General features: G+C 42.4%; 1 protein-coding gene across 1 annotated transcript; it reads left to right on the top strand.

The window, feature by feature from the left end:
* The first annotated feature begins 106 nt into the window (after window positions 1–106).
* On the top strand, window positions 107–20,668 carry mosmoa (modulator of smoothened a). The gene is made up of 3 exons (XM_063904922.1): window positions 107–1,004; window positions 9,316–9,528; window positions 14,738–20,668. Exons 1-3 carry the CDS (start codon window positions 899–901, stop codon window positions 14,920–14,922), a joined length of 504 nt encoding a protein of 167 aa, XP_063760992.1. The 5' UTR covers window positions 107–898; the 3' UTR covers window positions 14,923–20,668.
* The last annotated feature ends 125 nt before the right edge of the window (window positions 20,669–20,793 follow it).

The raw sequence follows: 20,793 nt of genomic DNA, 5'->3' as shown, positions 1-20,793 counted from the left end.
CGACTAGGGACAACATGAACCCCGTTTTTACATGCTATCGCGAGAACACTGAGTTGTGCCTCTGCGTGGGGGTGTTCTCCTGATGTCATTAGGCAGAAAGAGGGAGGCTGAGCTAACGGTGGGCACACGGGTGGAAAGCATAACAATAACGTTACCGCTTTACCATCTACACCGGGAGTAATAGCGTCTCTTATGGGTTCAATTACGCGGCGTTAAATACAGTCTCCTCACTGTGCTCTGGAGAGGAGGAGGAAGGGGAAGGGGAAGCTAACGGACTGGAATGACCAGATGCTATTCCAGCGGAGAAGGAGAACGGGCTCGAATAAGCAAGACACGGTGATGGGTTCTCATGACGGCTAACCTTCGCTTGAAACACGGATACTGCGGAGACAGGGGAACTTGTTTGCTTCTTCTCCACTTCCCTGTGTGTGTGTGACATTGTGTCTGAAATGCTAACACAGTCACGGTGTCGGCCGTCGAGCAGCTTCTGGGCCGCAGCTCGGCACACCGAGCCCGAATCTGGGAAATAGCTAGCTAGCTCTGTGCTAGCCGCAGCTGTACCCGATGCTGCTGTTGCTGCTGCTGCTGCTAAACGGATCCACACAAGCGGTTCAGGGCCCCGGCGCTGAGTGAGCTATTGTTTTATCTTACTGGACTACAGCGGGCATTTGAGATGTGATGCTTTTGTGCATAGTTTTAGAGCCGTTTGTAGCTGGAGGCTCTCGCTTGCTTGAGGAGCTAACATTGCTGCAAAATGCAGAGCAGAACCACAGGCTCCTGTTGAAGGGGGCGAGGTTAGACTGATAACAGCCCACCCTGTGTCTCTATATACTCGGGGTCACATTTGGACAACGACCACATTTTTTCCACGTCATTCACTGCTTCATCAGCTGGAGATATGGATAAACTCACGATCATTTCAGGGTGCCTCTTTCTGGCAGCAGATATCTTTGCAATAGCCAGCATTGCAAACCCAGACTGGATCAACACTGGTGAATCAGCAGGTAACGAAGCAGGCCACCTCTGCCATTCAGAACCACTGTGTTGTGTTGTGTGATTTTAGCAGGACTTCTCGCCTCTTCTGCCCCCCACGCTGCAGGAGCATTTAGCATCAGATAATCTCCATAACAAAGATCTGCTTTATTGTGTGGAGGCTTTCATCTGCATCAACATCTTTTGTCCTGCACAGCAGTGTGTTCTCTGCTTGTGTTTGTTGTTTCTTACTGACAAATAGACGAATTGCTAGTTACTTTTCAAATATCTTGCTTTGATTTACAGTAAACAAAAATAAACAATAAATTACATTTTTAATGAAGAATAAACAAAAAAAGCTGTACATTTAGAGACTATTTTGCTTGAAAATAATGCCGAAATCTTGAAAGTTGATTTAATAAATTGTCAGGAGTTTGGATAAATCAATATTTTATGAAGCCTAAAAAAGCCTTTCTCTTCTAAAATGTCAGTGTAAATAAAATATGTTTGGGGTTTTACACAAAACAAGCGTTTGACAGCGTGTTTAAAGGACGTTACGTAGACTTCAGAGTCGATTTATGGAAAAATAAATCAACAAATGAATCAATCAGGGAAATAATCATTGTAGCCCGACAGTCTGATTGATTAAGCGGCCTATCATTTTAGTGCTCTTCTTCTATGGTGACCTGCTATCTGAAGTCCCTTCCATGTGATCTGTCTGATCAGCCATCTCTTGAGAAGCAGAAGCAGGTGCTCATTTGTGGCATCCCTGCTGATTCTGGACAGAAGCACGTGCTGTTCGTCCTCTGCTTTATTTGTGTCAGTCCTGAAAACCCATTCAGGCTATTGATAGACAGCTGCTCCTCTTTGTTCCCTCTGCAGGATGACAGCTTAGTAACTGGGTCAGGAAGGGTCCATCATACACCAACACACACACACACACACACACACACACACATCCAGGCTGTATTAGCCCCACAGAATCTGTACAAAAGTAATAACAGAAATGAAATGAGGGCCTCGTCTACAATGCGTGTCATTTGATTGTATTGTAGCGGTACCATCTAAACATAGTGAGGTAGAGCCCAAAAGTGGACGGCTACATCCCACTGTACATTCCCTTCAGTACTCTGCAGAGTGTGGGTGTCATTATATAGCAGGTTTCATACAGCCACCGACTTCCACCTCCCTGTCACTCTTCTCACTCTCCCTCACAGCTTTCGCAGCACTCTTTGATGATCGTGATGTGACTTGTGTTGGATGGTTTTATGAGACAGGAAGGTGATGGAGCATGAACAAACATCCCTCTCTCTTGCTGTATTCAAATACGTGATGGTAAACTAGGTTTTTATTCCTGCAGTTAGACTGCTTGTAAAATATGTTTGGACTATCACTTCACCTTGAAAGATAACATTCAGTTTGTCTCCATAATGGTATGGCATTGGTCCATGTGAAAATAAATTCAGCTTGAGAAATCCATCCTTGTTCACGACAGAGCTTTACTTGGTAGTGAATTTCATTGATTCAGCCATATGGGTTGAGTGTGCAATCTCAACCGCACACTTTTGTAGTTAGTTTATGCGCTCAATATTAAACCATAATGTTTAATGGATAACAAATACTTTATTTTTAACAGACTAGAATTTAGTTAGTTAGCAGATGTAATCATTAGTGTTTTATTAATGTAAATGTAGACATATCACCTTCTTTTGTTGCCCGCTCCCCTGCATATTGCCTACTTATTTATACATTTCTTAGTTGCAACCTGTGACCTTGGCTCCTCTTTGTCTGTACAGCTTGTCAGTTTTTGGTCTGTTATGTCTTGACTTTAATCATGGTCTAGTCGACATTTTAAATCCTTTTACAGTTCATCTTTTGGGCTCTGCTACAGTCTTTTGTTTTATCCTCATGCCTCTATTAGAGCTAACCTGCTCCTGAATGGCATTCAACCTAATGGAAGTCACATTTGTAGCAGTCATTGTAACTTTGAGTGAGTTAGCCTATCATGTGTCATGAGCTCTTAGCACGAGTTGTCTACCTCGTTTCCACAGACTTGTGTATCGTTTGAAGTTATTATGAAGTAAAGGCCCCTGGCGACTCCCCATATTGTGTTATATCCTATCGGCTCTGTTGTTGTTTTGTCAGATGGGCTCAGCTTTTGTCAACCTACCCTTGTTGGAGCTCATTGTGTCATAGAGAAACAGACATGTTCTCCTGGGTAGTTGGATACAATATATGCTGACTTTGCTTCCTGAGTGTAAGGCATTTGCCCCTGTTTCGGTCAGGTAATTTGATCAAGCATTTTTTTGAGAACATCACAAACGGAATAATCTCATAGATCTAAAATTGAGACAGAAGGAGCCAAACCTCAGTTAGAAAAGGCACATTGCGCTGGAAGGACTAGTAGCACGAAAGACAAAGCATGTATCCATGACGCCGTCCTCACTTCAGTGTGATATCCTCAGGCTGTAACAGCTGAGGTGGATTTCCTGTGCCGAGCTTCCAGACAAAGGCTGTGGCTGTAGTGTCAGTCTCAAACTGTGATTCTCTTCACCCGACTGCCCTCCTGCAGATACCTGCCACCAGAGTGGATGATGTTCTGCAGGCCATGAATAATCAGGGCTGAACATTATTTTTAGATTAAATATCTTTTGTCTTATTTTACGACGTCATCACGAGGGATTTCACTGTAGCAGAAACTGAGTAGTTGAGACTAATACTAGTATAACTATATAACTAAAAGCATCGTAATGTCAGTCGGTAAGGCACTGGGTAATGCACTGGAATAATATACTATGAAAACTGGGATGTGTTACCATTTCTCGTTTGTATTTAGCACTCCACCATGATCCCGTGGTTAAAGTTCAACCTCTTTTACCAAAATAAACTAGGAACACAAGTTCCTACTTCGCCTAAAAGGTTACTTTGCAAAGGTTTTTTTTCTACAGTGTGCTGCTGAATGAAAGAATACTGTTTTGTTGTGCCTTTTGGGCATCTCCTCAACCAGTGATTATACATAATCTCCAAATCAGACATTTTTTCTCCCAGCAGAAGATATTTTTTGCCTTTTCGAGTGAATGCTGTTCTGTTACTATTACTTGTGTGATAATGAACAGCCAAGTTTATTCTCCACTAAGTACTAAAGAGCAGCATGAGCTCCAATATGCTGCTACAGGTTGTGTCTTAGACAGAGTTGTGATTGTGCCCAAAAACTCAGCCATTGTAGTCGATGACAATGTTCAAGTTAGTTGCTAAATTACAAGTCTAGGTTTAGCAAAAACCTGGTTAATCAGGACAAAAAAGAACATGTCACACCATACAGAACACAATAACATTGTATAAGATGCATGAAACGGACTAATCCAATAATACCCAGATCATCAGCAACTACACTTCTACAGTTATCTCCAACCTTGGCCACTGACAAGAAAGCACCAAAGACATCCGCATGGGTTCAGAACTGCAGGTATGAACCGTGACTATGTGCTGAAATGTAATTTGTGTGTTGGATGTAAAGCCTTGAACTCTCTCACAGAAAACTGCAGCTTCCTCATGCCTGCAGGTGGCTCAACTGGAAGTTGCAGAAGCTAGGCCATTACTGACATTGCCTGTAGCTGGAGGCTTTCTAACTCCGTTTCCTCTTTCTGCTTACACACCGGCGCTGCAGGTCGTAGATTACATTATATTAGATTCATCATTAAGCACTTAGGGTTGAGTGAAAGCTATTCTCTCGTGGCCTCGTCTAACATGCTCTGCATGGACGTTTTTGCCGCTCAGAGCATCTGTGTTCCAGTGGGCGCTGTAACAGCCTCCAGCAGCACTGGCAGGAGACGCAGCTGTTTGCTGCTTTAGCTTGCCTACTTGCCGCCCACTACAGTTCAGAGGCCTGTTCGACTCATCCCTCTAGAGCTTTTAAAAAGCACTCCCCTCCCCCTGTACTTCGCTAATGACAGCATCATCATGCTGAAGATGAGCAGACACAGACCTCATTTCCTCTCTCTTGGACCGTGACATGACGAGAGGAATATTTTGATCGCTGACCTGACTGCAGGGTAACGGGAACAATAAGATGTGTGTTGTAAACTAAAGACAATCCGTTTTTGCTTTTTCTAGCAGGCACAAGGTATGGTGTCACTAGCTCTGTCTCCAGTTTACTTCCACTAAAGCCCCTGTACCAGAGGAGGTCACGCACAGCTTCCTGTAACTCTGGGCTTGTCCGTCAGAGTTCACCGTAACGTCCAACCTGCAGATGTGCGTGTTGGCCAACAGAAAAACACAAATGCAGTGTTTTCGGAAATGGTCGTTATTCTAGAGCTGCGCCAACACCTTTTTTAGAACAATGTCACTGCCAGACAACTAGCAGAGACTCCAGTAAGTGACTGGTCCCAGTCAGGAGGTAATCCGGCACATGATTTCCTGTATGAAAACAGTTCATTAGTGATTTTGAAAGGTGCTGGTTGGAGGGTTTGTTACCTTCAGGAAGAGCCAGGCTCGCCTTTCCAGTCTTTGTGCTAAGCTAGGCTAACCAACTGTGGCTGTAGCTTTATATTTATTGGAAATAACTGAGATTGGTGATCTCTGGTGAGCCTGCAAGAAAATAAAAGTGCTTCATAACATGTCAAACTATTCCTTTAATGTATCCTAATGAATTGTCTTGGCTAAAAAAGTCTGTAGGGTTGTGTGAGCTGAAGTCGAGACTCCAATGTTAAAATAAATAAGTATAACAAACACCGTTGCTGTTAGAGTCCGGCAGACTTTCACAAGAACTGCTGCCTGCTCGTTGAGTTGTTTACCTGTATCCCTGCACCATAGCGTGCCTGCCTGTTGTAAGGCAGGAATTCCACAGAGAGCTAGTGAAACAGCAGGAGGCCGGAGGACCAGAGAAAATGGCCATAAACTGCTGCCATTAACTGCAGCGTTCATACTATTGCTACATGTTCCCAGCATTAGCCTCTGCTTCCTTTACCTCTCTCACCTTCCATGCTTTAATTTGTTCAAGGTTACTCTGTACTCAGGGAAAAAGCCTGAGAGCTATTCAGTTGCCACTTTAGTCATGAGCCATGACCTCCATCTTTTTCCAGCTTTACTATTATGGCTTAAGTGTCCTGCGCAGTGAGAATTGCCTCGCCATAGCAATGATACAAAACGATACGAGAAAAGTGTAGATGGAGAACATCTGTTTTATTTGTCCTTGTCCGTAGCGTAATTCTGCTGTTATGACAGCATTACTGAGTGTTAAGTTGGACAATGTTTACCAAATTGTACAGGAAACATCAGTTGCTATTAGATCCATTTTGAATTTGATCATTTAAAATAAATGAATTTAAAGGTATATCAACGACGGCCCTACGCTGACTGCGTGGTGTAAAGGGTTGGTGTTCCTGCCGTAGAGTAAATGTAAAGCCCTCTGTTCTGCAGCCCCCTGTATAGCTTGCTTTAACATCTACACACTCCTAAGGTGTTTCTTTTGAGACATTTGCATTGTGTGTGTGTGGGCTGTTGCGGTAAAAGCACTGCTTTCACTGGGTGTTATAAAAGAGACAGGATTTCCTCTGGACCGCCTACAATACACAACCACACCCACAGGGGGCCAGAAAACCTTCCCACAGGATTTGTTTTTCTGTTTCTACGAAAGTACTCTGAACAGAAAAGGGTTATTGGCAGCATTATACGTTATATAGAAAGGGTTATAAAATGTCTGAAATTCGGTGCCAGACAGAGCAAGTATCACGCTTGACCTTCTGTAGTTCCAGCTCGCTAGCTTGTCTCACGCTCACGTCCGCCCACCTGCTGAGCCCCTGTGGGACTTCTGTGATGTCGCCCACACAGACTGCCTTTCCAGTCAATGGGTTATATTGTGGTCAGTAGAAGAGTGTTAACCTCGTTCATTTCTCTTCTTTAAGATTATGCCTCAAACATGTAGAGGAAATAAAGTCCCAGTATTTCTACGACAAGACATGCCTTCACAAACTTGATTTACAGTTAGCTTAGCTAGAGGTAGCTTAATATACCTTTGGCAGTTATTCGCAGCTTCCCTGTGGAGTTTTTGACCTTTTGTCGTGCCATGGAGTTGTTTATCCATGTGTGGGTCTTAATCTTGTGCATGCACGGTAATAATAACAATAACAATAGTCTTTATTTGTATAGCACCTTTCATATAATAAATGCAGTTCAAAGTGCTTCACAGGCAATATGTCAAAGAAGTATAGAATAGGCATATAAAAAATACATTGAGATGAAATGTACAACGATTCAACACACAATCAGGTGACACTGTAGGTAGGATGAACACACTAATCGTCTGTCTCACAGGTGTATCTAATGAGCCACGATATGTAGAAACACACGGAAGAAAAGGACTGCCACTTGGATGATAGAAATACAGGATATAAAATACATGAAATGTTCACTTTGCAATTTATTTATCTTTAATGAGGAAGAACCGAAAGTACACATACAGGAACATGCCAAAGGCACCAAATAGAAATGTGTCATTTACCTAGGTATGGTTTCCAAGTGTGGTATTAATATCACTGTATGACATTTATGGTTCCATTTCAAGACTCAGCTTTTAGACTGAGAACATTGCTGTGCAGTGTTGCCTCAGATACCCGAGAGTAGGCACCAAGTGTCTCTTAAAATTACGTGCATCATGTTGTAGCCTCTTACAAACACAGTCCAACATCTTTCTGTTGTTTGTGGCATGCAGCACAGCTCCTCTGTCAGCTCAAAAAAACCCACAAAATACATCATCCAATTTTGATTAAGCCTCTTTAATTTCTCCAATGAACACCTCGCATCCTCACTAGTCCACGGCTTATATGTTTCCTTTCATTGCCCGAGCCCTGGGACCAGCAGAGGCCTGAGTGATGCGACGCTGTTCTGCTTACTCAGGTAGAAATTCCCCTTCAGGATGTGCTCTAATAGAGCGGCGTCTCTCCAGAGAGGCTGCACCACGGCAGCATGTTCCCCGCTCTGTACCGGCCTTCACACACATGCTTTAGCTTCAGCTCATGATTCACAGGGAAGCACCGGCCCATTTGACTCCTTGTCTGATCAATGACGGATGGGCACAGTCGAGGCACATACTTAGACATTCAAAGATTCTGAGCCTCAGAAAGCCACTGTAAGTTTGACTGATATAATGGCATCTTCTTGTGTCCTTTACACTGTCACACCTGCGTGGGACGGATTCAGTAATTGGCAGGATTGATTTATTCCTTGCTTTTGCTCTTGTCAAGAAGAAATATTGGCCACTCACTGGTATAACGGAGCCCACCAGTGTAGAGAGAGCAGCTCACCAGCTCTGAATTGGTGACAAATTAAAGGAATTTCACTCTCCTCTGTCACTTGTTCCTCTTTCACTTTGAAATCCTCTGAGCTACACAGCTTCACTGTTCAGTATGAGACCTTGAATCTCTTGCACTTTCTTATTCGGCCTCTGGGCATACTGTGGTGTGAAATATGAAATTGGAATCGCACGCTCAAGAGGTTGGCCTCGGGCAGTTTGACTGTTCCTCTTGTATTTAGTGATGCTGAGGTTTTAATGTGTTACACTACCTCGAATATTAAAGGTCTCCTATTATGCTATATTTGAACAATATATTGTAGGGCAATATCTATACAAAACTTGTCTGTAAAGTGTTTTGCTCAAAATACCAAACAGATCACCCATTGTATGCCTCATACCCATCTATTTCAGCCCCGTTCCTGAAGTGCTGATTCTGTGTCCGTCGCTTTAAATCTGAGCTGACCTGAAGCTGGCCACGCCCCTTTGGAGCGTCATGCAGCTCTCTCTCTGTGAAAGTGTTCTACCGGGAGAAGATACTCAGCTAAACGCTGCTGTGAATAAACCCCATATTATGTTCCAAACCACATCAAGCATTATTTTGGAAACACTTCTCAGTGTTTACCACTAGAGCAGTGACATCATATGTATTATATAAACAACAACTCTAAGTCCCTCCTGCAGACATCCTGCTGAATACACAGACACACAAAGGTGCTGCGGAGGGGATTCAGTTCGTGACTGTGTAATGCGGACGATAGGTTGAGACGTGGGCGGGACGTAGCTGGGACTTCAATGTAAAGCCAGCCCACATTTCGGTTAAGACCTCCGTTTTTAGAGATGTGGGTAAGGAGGAAAACAGAGGGTTGTATTTTCTGACACTTTGTGAGCCTCCTTACACACCGGGGACACACATTTATGTATAAAAGACATCAAAAAGTGCATTTTGCATAATAGGGGACCTTTTAAAGTGTTATGTGTTTGCTTGTCTATAATGATTTTAAAACTGGATTAAAATAATTAAATTGACGTCCTAATATTGATTCTCTCTGCAGGTGCCCTCACAGTCGGTCTGGTCCGGCAGTGTCAGACCATCCACGGACGAGACCGGACCTGTATCCCGCCTCGGCTGCCCCCGGAGTGGGTCACAACACTTTTCTTCATCATCATGGGCATCATCTCCCTCACAGTCACCTGTGGACTGCTCGTGGCATCACACTGGCGCCGAGAAGCCACTAAATACGCCCGCTGGATCGCCTTTACCGGCAGTAAGTGAAGCAGACGATGACATTTGCGCTGGATAGGGTAGTTTTGCTTTACTAGATCCGCAGTCAGCACATTTGGAGCTTTCTCACTGTAACTTTTATGGCATAAGCTTATGAAAGTCACTTCTGTATCTTTAGATTTTTCATAAGCACAAGTCTTTCTAGGGCAGAAAATAATAGTGATGAGTTTGAAACGGAGTGATATATTGGCCCAGATATGCATTGCTAATTTAAATGTGGAAATTAGTGACACGTCAGAGTCAGCTGAGGCTTCCTGCAGGACCCCCTGTGTGTTTCTGAGAGTCACGTTAAATCCTGCGTGTGGGTTTTGTTGTGCGGCTGTGTGTTTAGATGCATTTGCAAAGTGCTTTTCTTGCATGCTTAACGGCTCTCACTCCCTGAGCTGATTTATTGAGTAATGTGCAGCTCCTCAGATACCCGAGTGGGTGGTTATGTGCCACTGCGTCTCTCCAGTGCTTTCTCTCCCTGTTTGCCTTGAACAATGCCACTTTTTTTTTCTTTTTTTTTTTTCACGATTCCTGTAGATGGATGCGCTTCCAGCACTCAATAATAACTCAGCATCCATCTAATGTACAGCAGCTGGGCAGACTTGGTAAGGCTGTGTGGGAGGGTGGCGTTTGATTGGCCGGTTAGTTAAGGAAAGAGATGGCCTTGAGCACACTCGTACAGATGGAGCGATGGCCTGTGAAGCCACAATGCTCTGCATTATTGTTTGAAAGCTGGGTTTATTTTCAGCACACTGAGGCTTTTTTGTTCCGCGGATTTGAACAAACACCCAGTGCTTTCGTCAAGTCTTTTTTTCGAAGCCAGCCGGGCCAAATGCAGATTCATGATAGGCGCCCCCTAATAATTCCCAATGAATCACTACTGTCTCCACAAACTGGCCCCTCTTTCCAATAAGCACAAATCTGTATCGCGTCTAAATTAGATGCCGTTAAGTCATTCTTTTAACATCATGCTCAAAGGGAAGTAGGGCTGTTGCCATGGAAACAGTGAGCAATTGTCACCCTTGTCCCCCCCACCCTTATTAAGCTTCTGTTGGCCATATTAGACAAAAGAGGTTTATTGTTGTTATGCTTTTATAAGTTTAAAGCTAAATTATGATTCTCAGGAAATAGTGCTGGGGCGATGGTCAACCTGGGATACTCTGTTATGTCACAAGTCTGTTTAAATTGTAGATCAGGGAGGAAATGGCACAATTTGACATTGAAATTCGCTTTTTTCCCCTGTGATGTTGCTAAATGTGTAACTGCGACAGGCAAAGCTGAGCTGGTAAAAGGTCATGTGAGGAAACCGTTGGGGGCTTAGGAAGAGTTGAGTAAAGAAGCCAAGATGTCTGGAAAATTAATGCTGGTGCAAGTCTAAGAGCCAATGTCAAGACAAAAATGGACATGGATCGACGATGAATAAAGTGAGGTTGGTTTTAAGGGACAGGGTTGGTGCATTCAGGGTAACCAGGGGATGAAGGTTGAGGGAAGGTGGGCCGTCTGTAGTGGAACTCCAGGCCACCGCCTCCTGAATGGAGAGCTTTGTATGTCCAGCACAGACTCGCCTCTGTGTTGCTACACACACACACACACACACACACACACACACACACACACACACACACACACACACACACACACACACACACACACACACACACACACACACACCCCCACCAGCAGTGTTTCCCTAAGGTGTTAGGGTCATATGCAGTAGGGGGATCGGGAATGGAGTTCAAATGAATCACGTAACACATAGAAAGTAGCATATTTAGAAAGCTTGAACCAGAAAATGGACAAATTAGTTGTAAAAAAATGTCATTAAATGATTTAAGTTATTCTGCACTAAACAGTAGTAGTTCTACGTCATTCGTCCATCAGCTGAGTTGCTGTACTTCCATTAGCAGCAGGTTAGCCGGGCGCCGTGTCTACAGTTCAGGCTTTTAAAGAGAAGCAGTGAAGTGTGATGTGCACTTTAATTAACTCGCAGGAGAAATGCTGAGCCATGTTTTTCTGGCTAAAGTTTAGCTTACCGTATCCCTTTTGCAATCTCCCCCCCCCCCCCTTATAGATTAACACTTGGAACAATGAGCAAGCAAAAACCTAAGTAAAGAAGTACATATCAGCTTGTGTGTGGTGCAGCTTTACCAGTTTCATTTATGCCTGTTGGCAGACATTCGTCAGCACGTCATCCAGCTGTTCAAGCAGTGTTCCTTGACATGGAGGATGTAATGGTTTAAATGTCAGGGATTTGTATTGTCAGAAAGTAAATGGGGGCGGTAACACTAAAATAAATAGCTGCATGGATATCAACTTCATGCAATGTTATGCAGATGAAATGTGAGGGCAATGTGTGATATGTATTGTGAGAAATACTGTTAATGCCATGATTGCCATCCCACAATTATCTCTGGTTTGGCTAGGATCTACTGAATAATATTGCAAATGAATGAGATTAACTGAATGATTGCACTATTGGATATATTTGGATCTATACGATGTTGTTTTTAGCTCTTGAATGTGTCAGGTTCAAGTTGCTGCATTAGCCAAAAACAAATATCCCCGTTTATTTGATCCATATTGCCCACTTCTAATTATTTATTTAATCTCTGGGGTAATTTGTAGACATTGATTTCCAGTTGATAGCCGCAGAATGTATTTTAGTAATCCCAGTGCTGCTACGGGCTCCTCCAACACTTCAAATCTGATTAAAGCAACATCAGTGAGATTTCTGAGGCTGGGAAAAAGTCATCCCTCAGGTACTGAACAGTTGCTCTAATTGGAAATAGAGAGAAAGCTAAAAATGGTTTCATGAGCTGTCACCAAATGCATTACACACTGTGCGGGTGCCCAAAATAACTCAACCTATTCTGCCTTTTAAAAAAGCTGTCATACTTCTTGTTGGAGAACTAGGGCTTAAAGCTAAGATGGTTAATAATGTATGCCACACACAGTGACCTATAACAAGTCCCCCCCCCCCCCCTCCTAGGCCCCACCCTGCTACTACAGACCGTCCAGGATGAAATGCTGGTCATAAACATTCGACTGTGCTCTTTGAATGCAACAATAAAGGGTTATTATTAAGCACCTAGCCTAAAGCTATTTTTCAGATTCTGTGGAGCCATTGTTCTGGAATTAAAACTAGTCACACTGAGGAGACTCACAGCTCGACCCAAAGCTTCAGTAATAACGTCTTCAAAGGAAACAGAAGAAAAAGGGAGATTCTAATTGGTGACAACTTTGTTATCCAATCCCTACATTCTGACCGTATGATAGGACTAATGACGTGACCCCTGACCTCTGCTTTCTCTGCAGCTGTGAGCGTGCTGTGCAGAACATCACAACACGCTCACATGAGGGGATTTTTTTCCTCATGCTCATGAGCACCTCTACACATGGGCCAATTAATAATGTGGCTAAAGGAAAACTCCTGCAGAGAGCTGCTTCGTCTTTAAAAAAAGAATTGGTTTTCTTAAATTATTTTGTGGCTCCAGACGAAGCTGCCGGAAGTCTGGTTAATTGCCTCAAGTGATGTCACTCAAGTCGGCAGAAAAAGCTTGTGAAGTGAGACTTCTGTAGCCTGATCTCAACTTGAGGCTAAAGCTTTGACTGCTTTCTGTCCCAAGAGTCAGAACTAAACATGGAGAAGCAGCGTTTGGCTATTATGCCCCCAGTATCTGGAATAAACTCCCAGAATCCTGCAGGTCTGCTACAACTCTTACTATTTTAAAATCCAGACAGACCTTTTACTGCTGCTTTTGATTGAGCTGTTCATCTATCACACTGCAGTGTGGCTTTTATTTGTGTCTCTTATACCAGTTATCTGACTATCTTTGCTTTTTAATGCCTGTTTTTAAATGCCGTGTTTATAATGGGTTCCTGCTGCATTTGCTCTCCAATGTTTTTTATTTTATTTTGTAAAGCACTTTGAATTGCCGTGTGCTGAAAGGTGCTATATAAATAAACTTGCCTTGACGTCCTGTCAGAAATCAAGTTGCATTCTGGGTAATGTAGGCACCGGGTACTACTGAGAAAGACCCATTTCTGGATTAGAACACATGGTATCTCTGGTTCTGCCGCATCGCTTTTGACGATGATGATTTCAAACCACTTCAGTTTAAATATTGAATTGTGAATCCGTTTTAAAGGACATTTCTCTAATCCTAAACCGGAGTATGGAACAGGTTTTTGTCAGTAAAGTGATAAATCAGGTGCGCATCAACCTGTATCTCTTGGAAGAAATTAAAACAAATGCTACCTAGACGAACAATACGTGCGAGTCATTACAGAATGCTGCCTTTCAGCTTTCAGACATTCTGCACAGGTCGGTATAGGGAAGCTATTTATGGTTTGCTGCATTGTGCATTGACACATGTGGTGTCAGAAGTTCTGCAATTTGTGGTGAGCTCAAGGATGGTACTTGATAATGAAAGTTTTACACCTAATAAAAGCTTGACTTTACTAACTACAAAGCTAAAATGAAATCCTCTACCTGATAGATGCTTTTTAGAGATGAGCCGAAACACGTAACTGTGGAGGAATGCGGCCGCCATCGACTGACAGAAATAATGCGCCGTTGAAAAAGAAAGACAAATAGTTTTTACCAAAGACAGTGGAAACAAACTATTCTATTTCTATTATTTAATACACTTTTAAATATTTGGCTGATGCAGATTTGTTGCTTGTTATTCCGTTGCTCAGTTTATTGCTGTCAGAGTAATGTATATTGAGTCGTAACCTTTTAATGATATGTTGAAACAGAGAAGTTACATAAATGCTTTCTAACAGAAAGGGTTTGTCACATTGCTTTTGAATGAGTCGGTCATCTTCCTAAAGAACACAGTGCCACCCTGTCATGGGGCGTACGATGAGTCTGATTGTGTAATTGCCCCTGTAGAGCCATTTGAAAGGCCCTATTGTAGCTCTCTAATTAACTGACTAAAATTAAATTAAATTGGAGCAGCTTATACTTCCTGCTCGAGGTGAGTGAGTTCTTGCTGCTTCAGAACAAAGGCTTCAAGGATGACTGAGGTTTAAGTTTCTGTGTCCTTTATTTATTTACTCTCCTGCTTATGAGTCTGTCCTTGAGATGAACGAAGATGTTTGAACACCTAAGTTTTGAACACTTTGAGATGATGATTCTGTGCAGATATTTTATGATGAAGCGTACAGTAAACTAACATTTCCCCTCTCCTTCCTTTCAGTGATCCTGTTCTGCATGGCGGCGCTCATCTTCCCCATAGGCTTCTATATCAACGAGGTGGGGGGCCAGCCGTACAAGCTGCCCAACAACACGGTTGTGGGCTCCTCGTATGTGCTCTTCGTCCTCTCCATCTTCTTCACCATAGTGGGACTTCTGTTTGCAGGCAAAGTTTGCCTCCCAGGCTGAGGACTGGACCGTACCCGCCTCTGGACTGAAACACGAGGCTCTGAAAATGTTACGGGATTTACAAAAAACACACAATGACTGAAAATCAAGAACAACAAACTCTGGCTAAAAGCCCGACACAGGGAAGTCTTTGATTTTGTGTCAAGGGACCGCAGCACCACGGAGTATCTAACGAACAAAAAGACTAAAAGAGGCGACGTGGGCACAATAGGGTGGAGGAGAGAGAGGGCAGCAGAGGCTGCTGCAGCACCCTGCCACTGTTGATTTAAAAATATGGCCATCTCTGTTGTTGTTCTGTTGGAAGAGGGTGCTTAATGTGCTGCTGTCATAGCAACTGCGGTCACAATGCTGGAGCACATTTCTTGAGGACCACTCCTCCATTCGCCCCGGCCGCCCGCCGTAGCGCCCTCAGCACACATCCGCGCCGCCACGACTGCTCCTGATGCTACTTTTGGCTCCTCTTAGCTATTTCTGTTGTGTGTTGTTTTGTTTTTGTACATTTTGTGTTTTCTTTTTGTTTGTTTTTTCCTTCCAACCTCCGCCGCCTTTTCACTGAAGTAGCTTGAGTGTTATCGAGTCTCACTGAGCTGAGTCTTTGAGGGTCTTCTTTTTTTATTGTTTGTTGCCAGCTTGGCTTTAGAGCGGGGTTTATTCTCTCCCGCCACTTCCCGAGGCCTCAGGTATGCGGCTGGGCAGAGCAGCTGTGAGCGCAGCTGTCTGCTGTGGATGAGAGGAGGGTGCAGGTCTGCCGCCTCTCAGTCTCCGACCAGCTGCAGCTCAGAGCAGGTAGCAGCGTAGGGGCGACCTCCCTCTGCAGCAGAGCAGGGGGTCGAGTAATGTAAAGGAGAATGCCACTCAATGTAAGACCTTGCATTTTGTTATCTGAATGCTCAGCAACAGAGTATTAGTGAGCTAAGCTTAAACCCATGACACTGATAAACATCTTTTGCCAATAACTAGAAAACTGTGAATTTAGGAAACACTCGTCTGAATATAAAGACACCTTTTTGTATTTGTTGTAATAATTCTGTTAAACACGGCCACAAGCACAGAGGCCTTTTCAAAGAAGAGTATTACTTCACTGTGTTGTTGCATCTTAGAAGGGTAGAGATGACCTCATATATCACTAATTGTAGCAGACAGTATTGACTTTTTATGAATAGAAAATAAAGTTATAGTAAAAAATAACAAGCGAATCCTGACAATTGGTGGTATTCTCCTTTAATGTTGGACAGGAAGGAAGCGAGCCAGGAGCTTTTTTTGTCTTGTCGAGGCACAGGGACTGCAGGTCAGGTCCATGCATGGGGCTGTGCCTCAGTGTGCTACTTTTGAGGTCTGTGAATGTAAAACACACACACACACACACACACACAGCAACACACACACACCCTGTCTGCATGCTGTAAATATGCTGCAACAAACAGTTTTTTTTCATTTCAGCATGCTTCATTTCTAAAAGACCAGCTTTTAACTTGACACACACACACACACACACACACACACGCAGATTAGTGACCCACAATTCGTCCCCTGTCCAGCACGCTTTATTAAGAGCACCAACATTTATCAGCCTTTATCAATGTCATCTCAATGGTTTTTATTTATTGTTCTGAGCCATAATCATGCTCTTATGAACTACAAATCCCATGACTTGTAGGCTCTTGGGAATGTAAACATAAAGTACAGCGTTGCCATGGATGCAGTGAGTTATGCTCTGGGCTAATGGTTAAGCTATGCTTTATTCTTTACATACAATTGTTAACATGATGAAAAATTGGCCATATTTTAAATATTGGTTAATAGGATGCCAGATTAGGGAGCCTATTACTATTATTTTTTACAATATGCCTATTGATATACAGACAACTACTTGTGAATAAATTTGATGCTAAAGAAAGCTGAAAAGTTAGGAAGATGAGAAAAAAAACATATCCTATAATTTCAAATGAGTTATTTATTCACGATCTCTGATAATAATTGAAACCTTCTGCTCTTTACGAAACACCAAATTAGGTAGCTCAAACTGGTTATTCAAAATCCTGTATACCTAAATTATATTATACCCAATTTTTGGGAAATCGGTTAGATCCACCCATACATATTTAAAGTCCATTCACGGTTAACATCCTTCAACTGTCCCTCCCTAACAGAAAAGCTGCAGATATTTTTTGTTGCAATTGCAGCCCTATATACAGTATATGTACAAAAACACACCTAGAAGCTTCTACAATTTTAGGAGCATACAATGTACTGACCCTCAGATTGTGTGTGTGTGTGTGTGTGTGTGTGTGTGTGTGTGTGTGTGTGTGTGTGTGTGTGTGTGTGTGTGTGTGTGTGTGTGTGTGTGTGTGTGTGTGTGTGTGTGTGTGTGTGTGTGTGTGTGTGTGTGTGTGTGTGTGTGTGTGTGTGTGTGTGTGTGTGTGTGTGTGTGTGTGTGTGTGTGTGTGTGTGTGTGTGTGTGTGTGTGTGTGTGTGTGTCCTGCTCAGTTTCACTCCCTCTCGGTCTGATGTACTGCTAACGACACTCTGCAGCGCCCTCCCGTCTTGGTTGGTCCGTATTGTGCCATGACCTCTTTTTGTTTAATAATGTACAGACTCACTCAAAAGGCAGGATTTCTGTTTTAGAAAGCACTGTGCATTCAACAGTATAGGTAACATAGGAGCACCACAAATGTATAAAATAGAGAGAACTTCTTACCTCATTGTTTTTGTTTCTGCTATTATTTTCTAATGGTGGCAATGTGTTGCCCACAAATTTGTCTCTTGCCTTGATAGGATGTCTTCACATAAAGCCTATGATCATAGGAAATTATTTATCACTGAATAAAAGAGGAAAAATGGGCGTGTTACTCTAATACAGTCTTTATGAATTATTGTGCTTATTTAAGGGGATGTGAATCAAAGCAGAAGCTAAGAAGAAGGGCAAAACACGCCGTGCATAATCTCAAACGATGAATCTTAAAATCAACATGCTACTTCTGCATGATGTGATTCAGATGTCCTTCTACTCTTACTTCATTGAACCTGGAAAAACGACTTCAAGGGCAGCCTCTCAGGATGCGACAGTGAAATGACTATCTGTGTTCCCAGAGTGCATCTGTTCAATGCTGTCAAATGGCCTTGAAGTCTATTTTTAGAATAGTATTGTCTAAGCTAAGTGATCAAAGTCATTTTAAGATTTTTCTTTTTCATTCAGAATAACACTTGCTTATCTACACATCATATGTTTTACAGTCTGCATAAAACCGTTAGCGGGGGAGTGCAATAGTTGCAACCTTTATATTGACCTTGACAGACATTCAGAATGATTGGATTTGTTATTGATAAACGAAGGCAGCTTCTGGCGTTGCCTTCGATTGCAACTTAACTTGCGAGAGGTCATGTTATAAGGAATTTAAAAAATATTACCTTTTAGAAAAAGTTTCAACTGAGTTCATAAAGTAATAGCTTTACATTTTGGGGAACACATTTCCTTTCATACAGATTGTCCTTAGAGAAGATACCACTCATGTATGTGTGGTTAAATATCAAGCTATCACCAGCAACTGATTAGCATAGCTTAGCATAATGACTGTAAACAGGGGGAACAGCTAGCTTAGCTCTCTTTAGGCAGGCTAACTGTTTCCAGTCTGTGTGCTAATGTAAATGTTAGCTGGCTGTGGCTTCTTATTTAACATAGATTACCATAAAGACTGTAAACAGGGGGAACAGCTAGCTTAGCTCTCTTTAGGCAGGCTAGCTGTTTCAATGTTTCCAGCCTTGTGCTAATGTAAATGTTAGCTGGCTGTAGCATCCTATTTAGCATATCTTAGCATAAAGAATGGAAACAGGGGAAACAGCTAGCTTAGCTCTCTTTAGGCAGGCTAACTGTTTCCCTGTTTACAGTCTTTGTGCTAACACGTGTATTTCCCAAAGGTATTCCTATAAGGCTCATGAAAACTGTCTGTGTGTCTCCAGCAGAAGAGAAAAACAGTAACATCTTCTGAAATTTGACTTATTAGTTGTTATTTTGAAGCATCAGTTCATTGTTTATTCTGATCAGCATTGACACCCTTCAATGCCGCACAAATAATGCACAACAGCAGATCAAACTCAGGATTCTTCAAGAAAGCAGATGTATCACACTTTACACGAAAAGCCACAGAGATCTGAGGACTAGTGTTAATTTCTCAGCACAAGTCTACTATAAACAGATTTATATTTGAGATTTTCACACACTCAGCTTGACGAGTTTCATTTGCCTGCCATGTTCTCACTGGCAGTGTGCAGCGTGACTCCTCTCAGGACTGCACCTCCATTAACCTCTCAGAAACCTGCAGAGATGAGCATGAGTAATGTTTCCATTTAGGATTTCAGAAGGTCACAGTATTTCGGCTCGGCAGATCACCTCAGTTCAGACATCGCTCTGCTCTCTGAAGTCAGCTGCGAGGCTTTAGCAGAACTAGAGGAAAAAGCACTAATGAATATTTGATCTCGGCTGTAATGCAGAGGCTCCTTTAAATGTGATTCTGTCATCTCACCTTTCTTCATAAAATACTACTCCTGTCTGAGGATCGATCTTGGTTAGGCCTTGGAATTGCTAAGGAAAATTACCTCTTTTCTTTGGTCACAATAAAAATAGTTCAAGGGGGAAAAAGTAACAGATTGTTTAATTCAAGAATCTTGAATATAAAATAAACAATTTGTTAAAAAATTAACATCTTAAAAGTGCTTAATAATATAACTTGAGTAAAAGGAAAACACTCACAACTCAAACAGAAATTCAGCATTTCTTTGAGGCATTTCACTATTTACAGTCTGTTGAAAGGTTACAATCAGTCTTACTGTGTGACAAATGCTTGTCATCTCTACCTTGAATTATGAGCAGAAGAAAAACACATTTATGTTGTATAAGTTCTCCTATGTTGTTTGCTTTCACCCACTCTACTCAATTGTTATCTGCTCTCACAATATGTGCGCAAAGCAGTATCACCCTGCATTATGTACTGAGGGGGTGAGTTTATAAAGGACGCCTCGCAGATGTGACTGCCAGACTTGGTTTAGTTGGTCCCCCTGATCGGCAGCACATGCTTAATAGTGAGTTATCGGAGGACAGATGAACACTGACAGACCCCAGAACAGGTCTCTCAGTCTAGATGGAGGTGAGAGTAATTTCTCTGGCCCAAAATGCATCGTATCATATTTTAATTGTGAATTAAAAAGAGCATATGTGAACCTGCAGGGTGTTGCAGCAATCCACATTATGCTGGATTGTAATGAGTTTAAACTGCTTAACCATTCAGACCTCGATTAAGTTGAATTAGAAAAGTGAATAGTAATAAGAGTTTGTAATGGCAAATGTCAACGTACATTATGAGGAATTGCTGCAACACAACTTCTATCCAATGACTTATTCTGTGAAAAGGTTTCCCTTTACTGCTGGGTGCTCAATATACTTAATGAGACATCATCGAGCAATCCTTTTTCTAATATTGTGAAAATGTCTGTCGTTTTAACAACAGTCTGCCGTCGGCTGAACCAATATCTCTTGATGTTTACCCTCTGTTGTAGTTGATATCATTTTCCCCAATTCACAGAGACAATATGGGAGATTCAAGAAAAAGCAGAAGAAGGACTGTGGATGACTGACTCAAAAGACACATATTGGCATTTCCAGCCAAAATGATCCAATTATCTTTTTTTCTCAGCACCTTTACCCGTGTTATTTATCAGAATCAGCCCAAATAAATCTTCTGACAAAAGTTGATTTGTTGTCATGTGCTGTTTCACATCAGATGAAGACAGCAGCAGAATGGTTTTCTGTTTCGTGCTGCCTTCACTGCCTTAACATGACATAAGCTGAGTGGGGGGAGGAAGCGTTGACCAAAATAT

This window comes from Eleginops maclovinus, chromosome 16, assembly GCF_036324505.1.
Source record: "Eleginops maclovinus isolate JMC-PN-2008 ecotype Puerto Natales chromosome 16, JC_Emac_rtc_rv5, whole genome shotgun sequence".
Classification (NCBI taxonomy): Eukaryota; Metazoa; Chordata; class Actinopteri; order Perciformes; family Eleginopidae; genus Eleginops; species Eleginops maclovinus.
Note: the sequence above shows the minus strand (reverse complement) of the source record. Positions and strands in the feature narration are given on the sequence as shown.

Bases quoted from the DNA above. Each gene is read 5' to 3' on its own strand.
- mosmoa (XM_063904922.1), top strand. From the start codon at position 899: ATGGATAAACTCACGATCATTTCAGGGTGCCTCTTTCTGGCAGCAGAT. The intron at 1,005-9,315 runs GTAACGAAGCAG...TTCTCTCTGCAG, and splicing joins CAACACTGGTGAATCAGCAG to GTGCCCTCACAGTCGGTCTG. The intron at 9,529-14,737 runs GTAAGTGAAGCA...CCTTCCTTTCAG, and splicing joins CTGGATCGCCTTTACCGGCA to TGATCCTGTTCTGCATGGCG.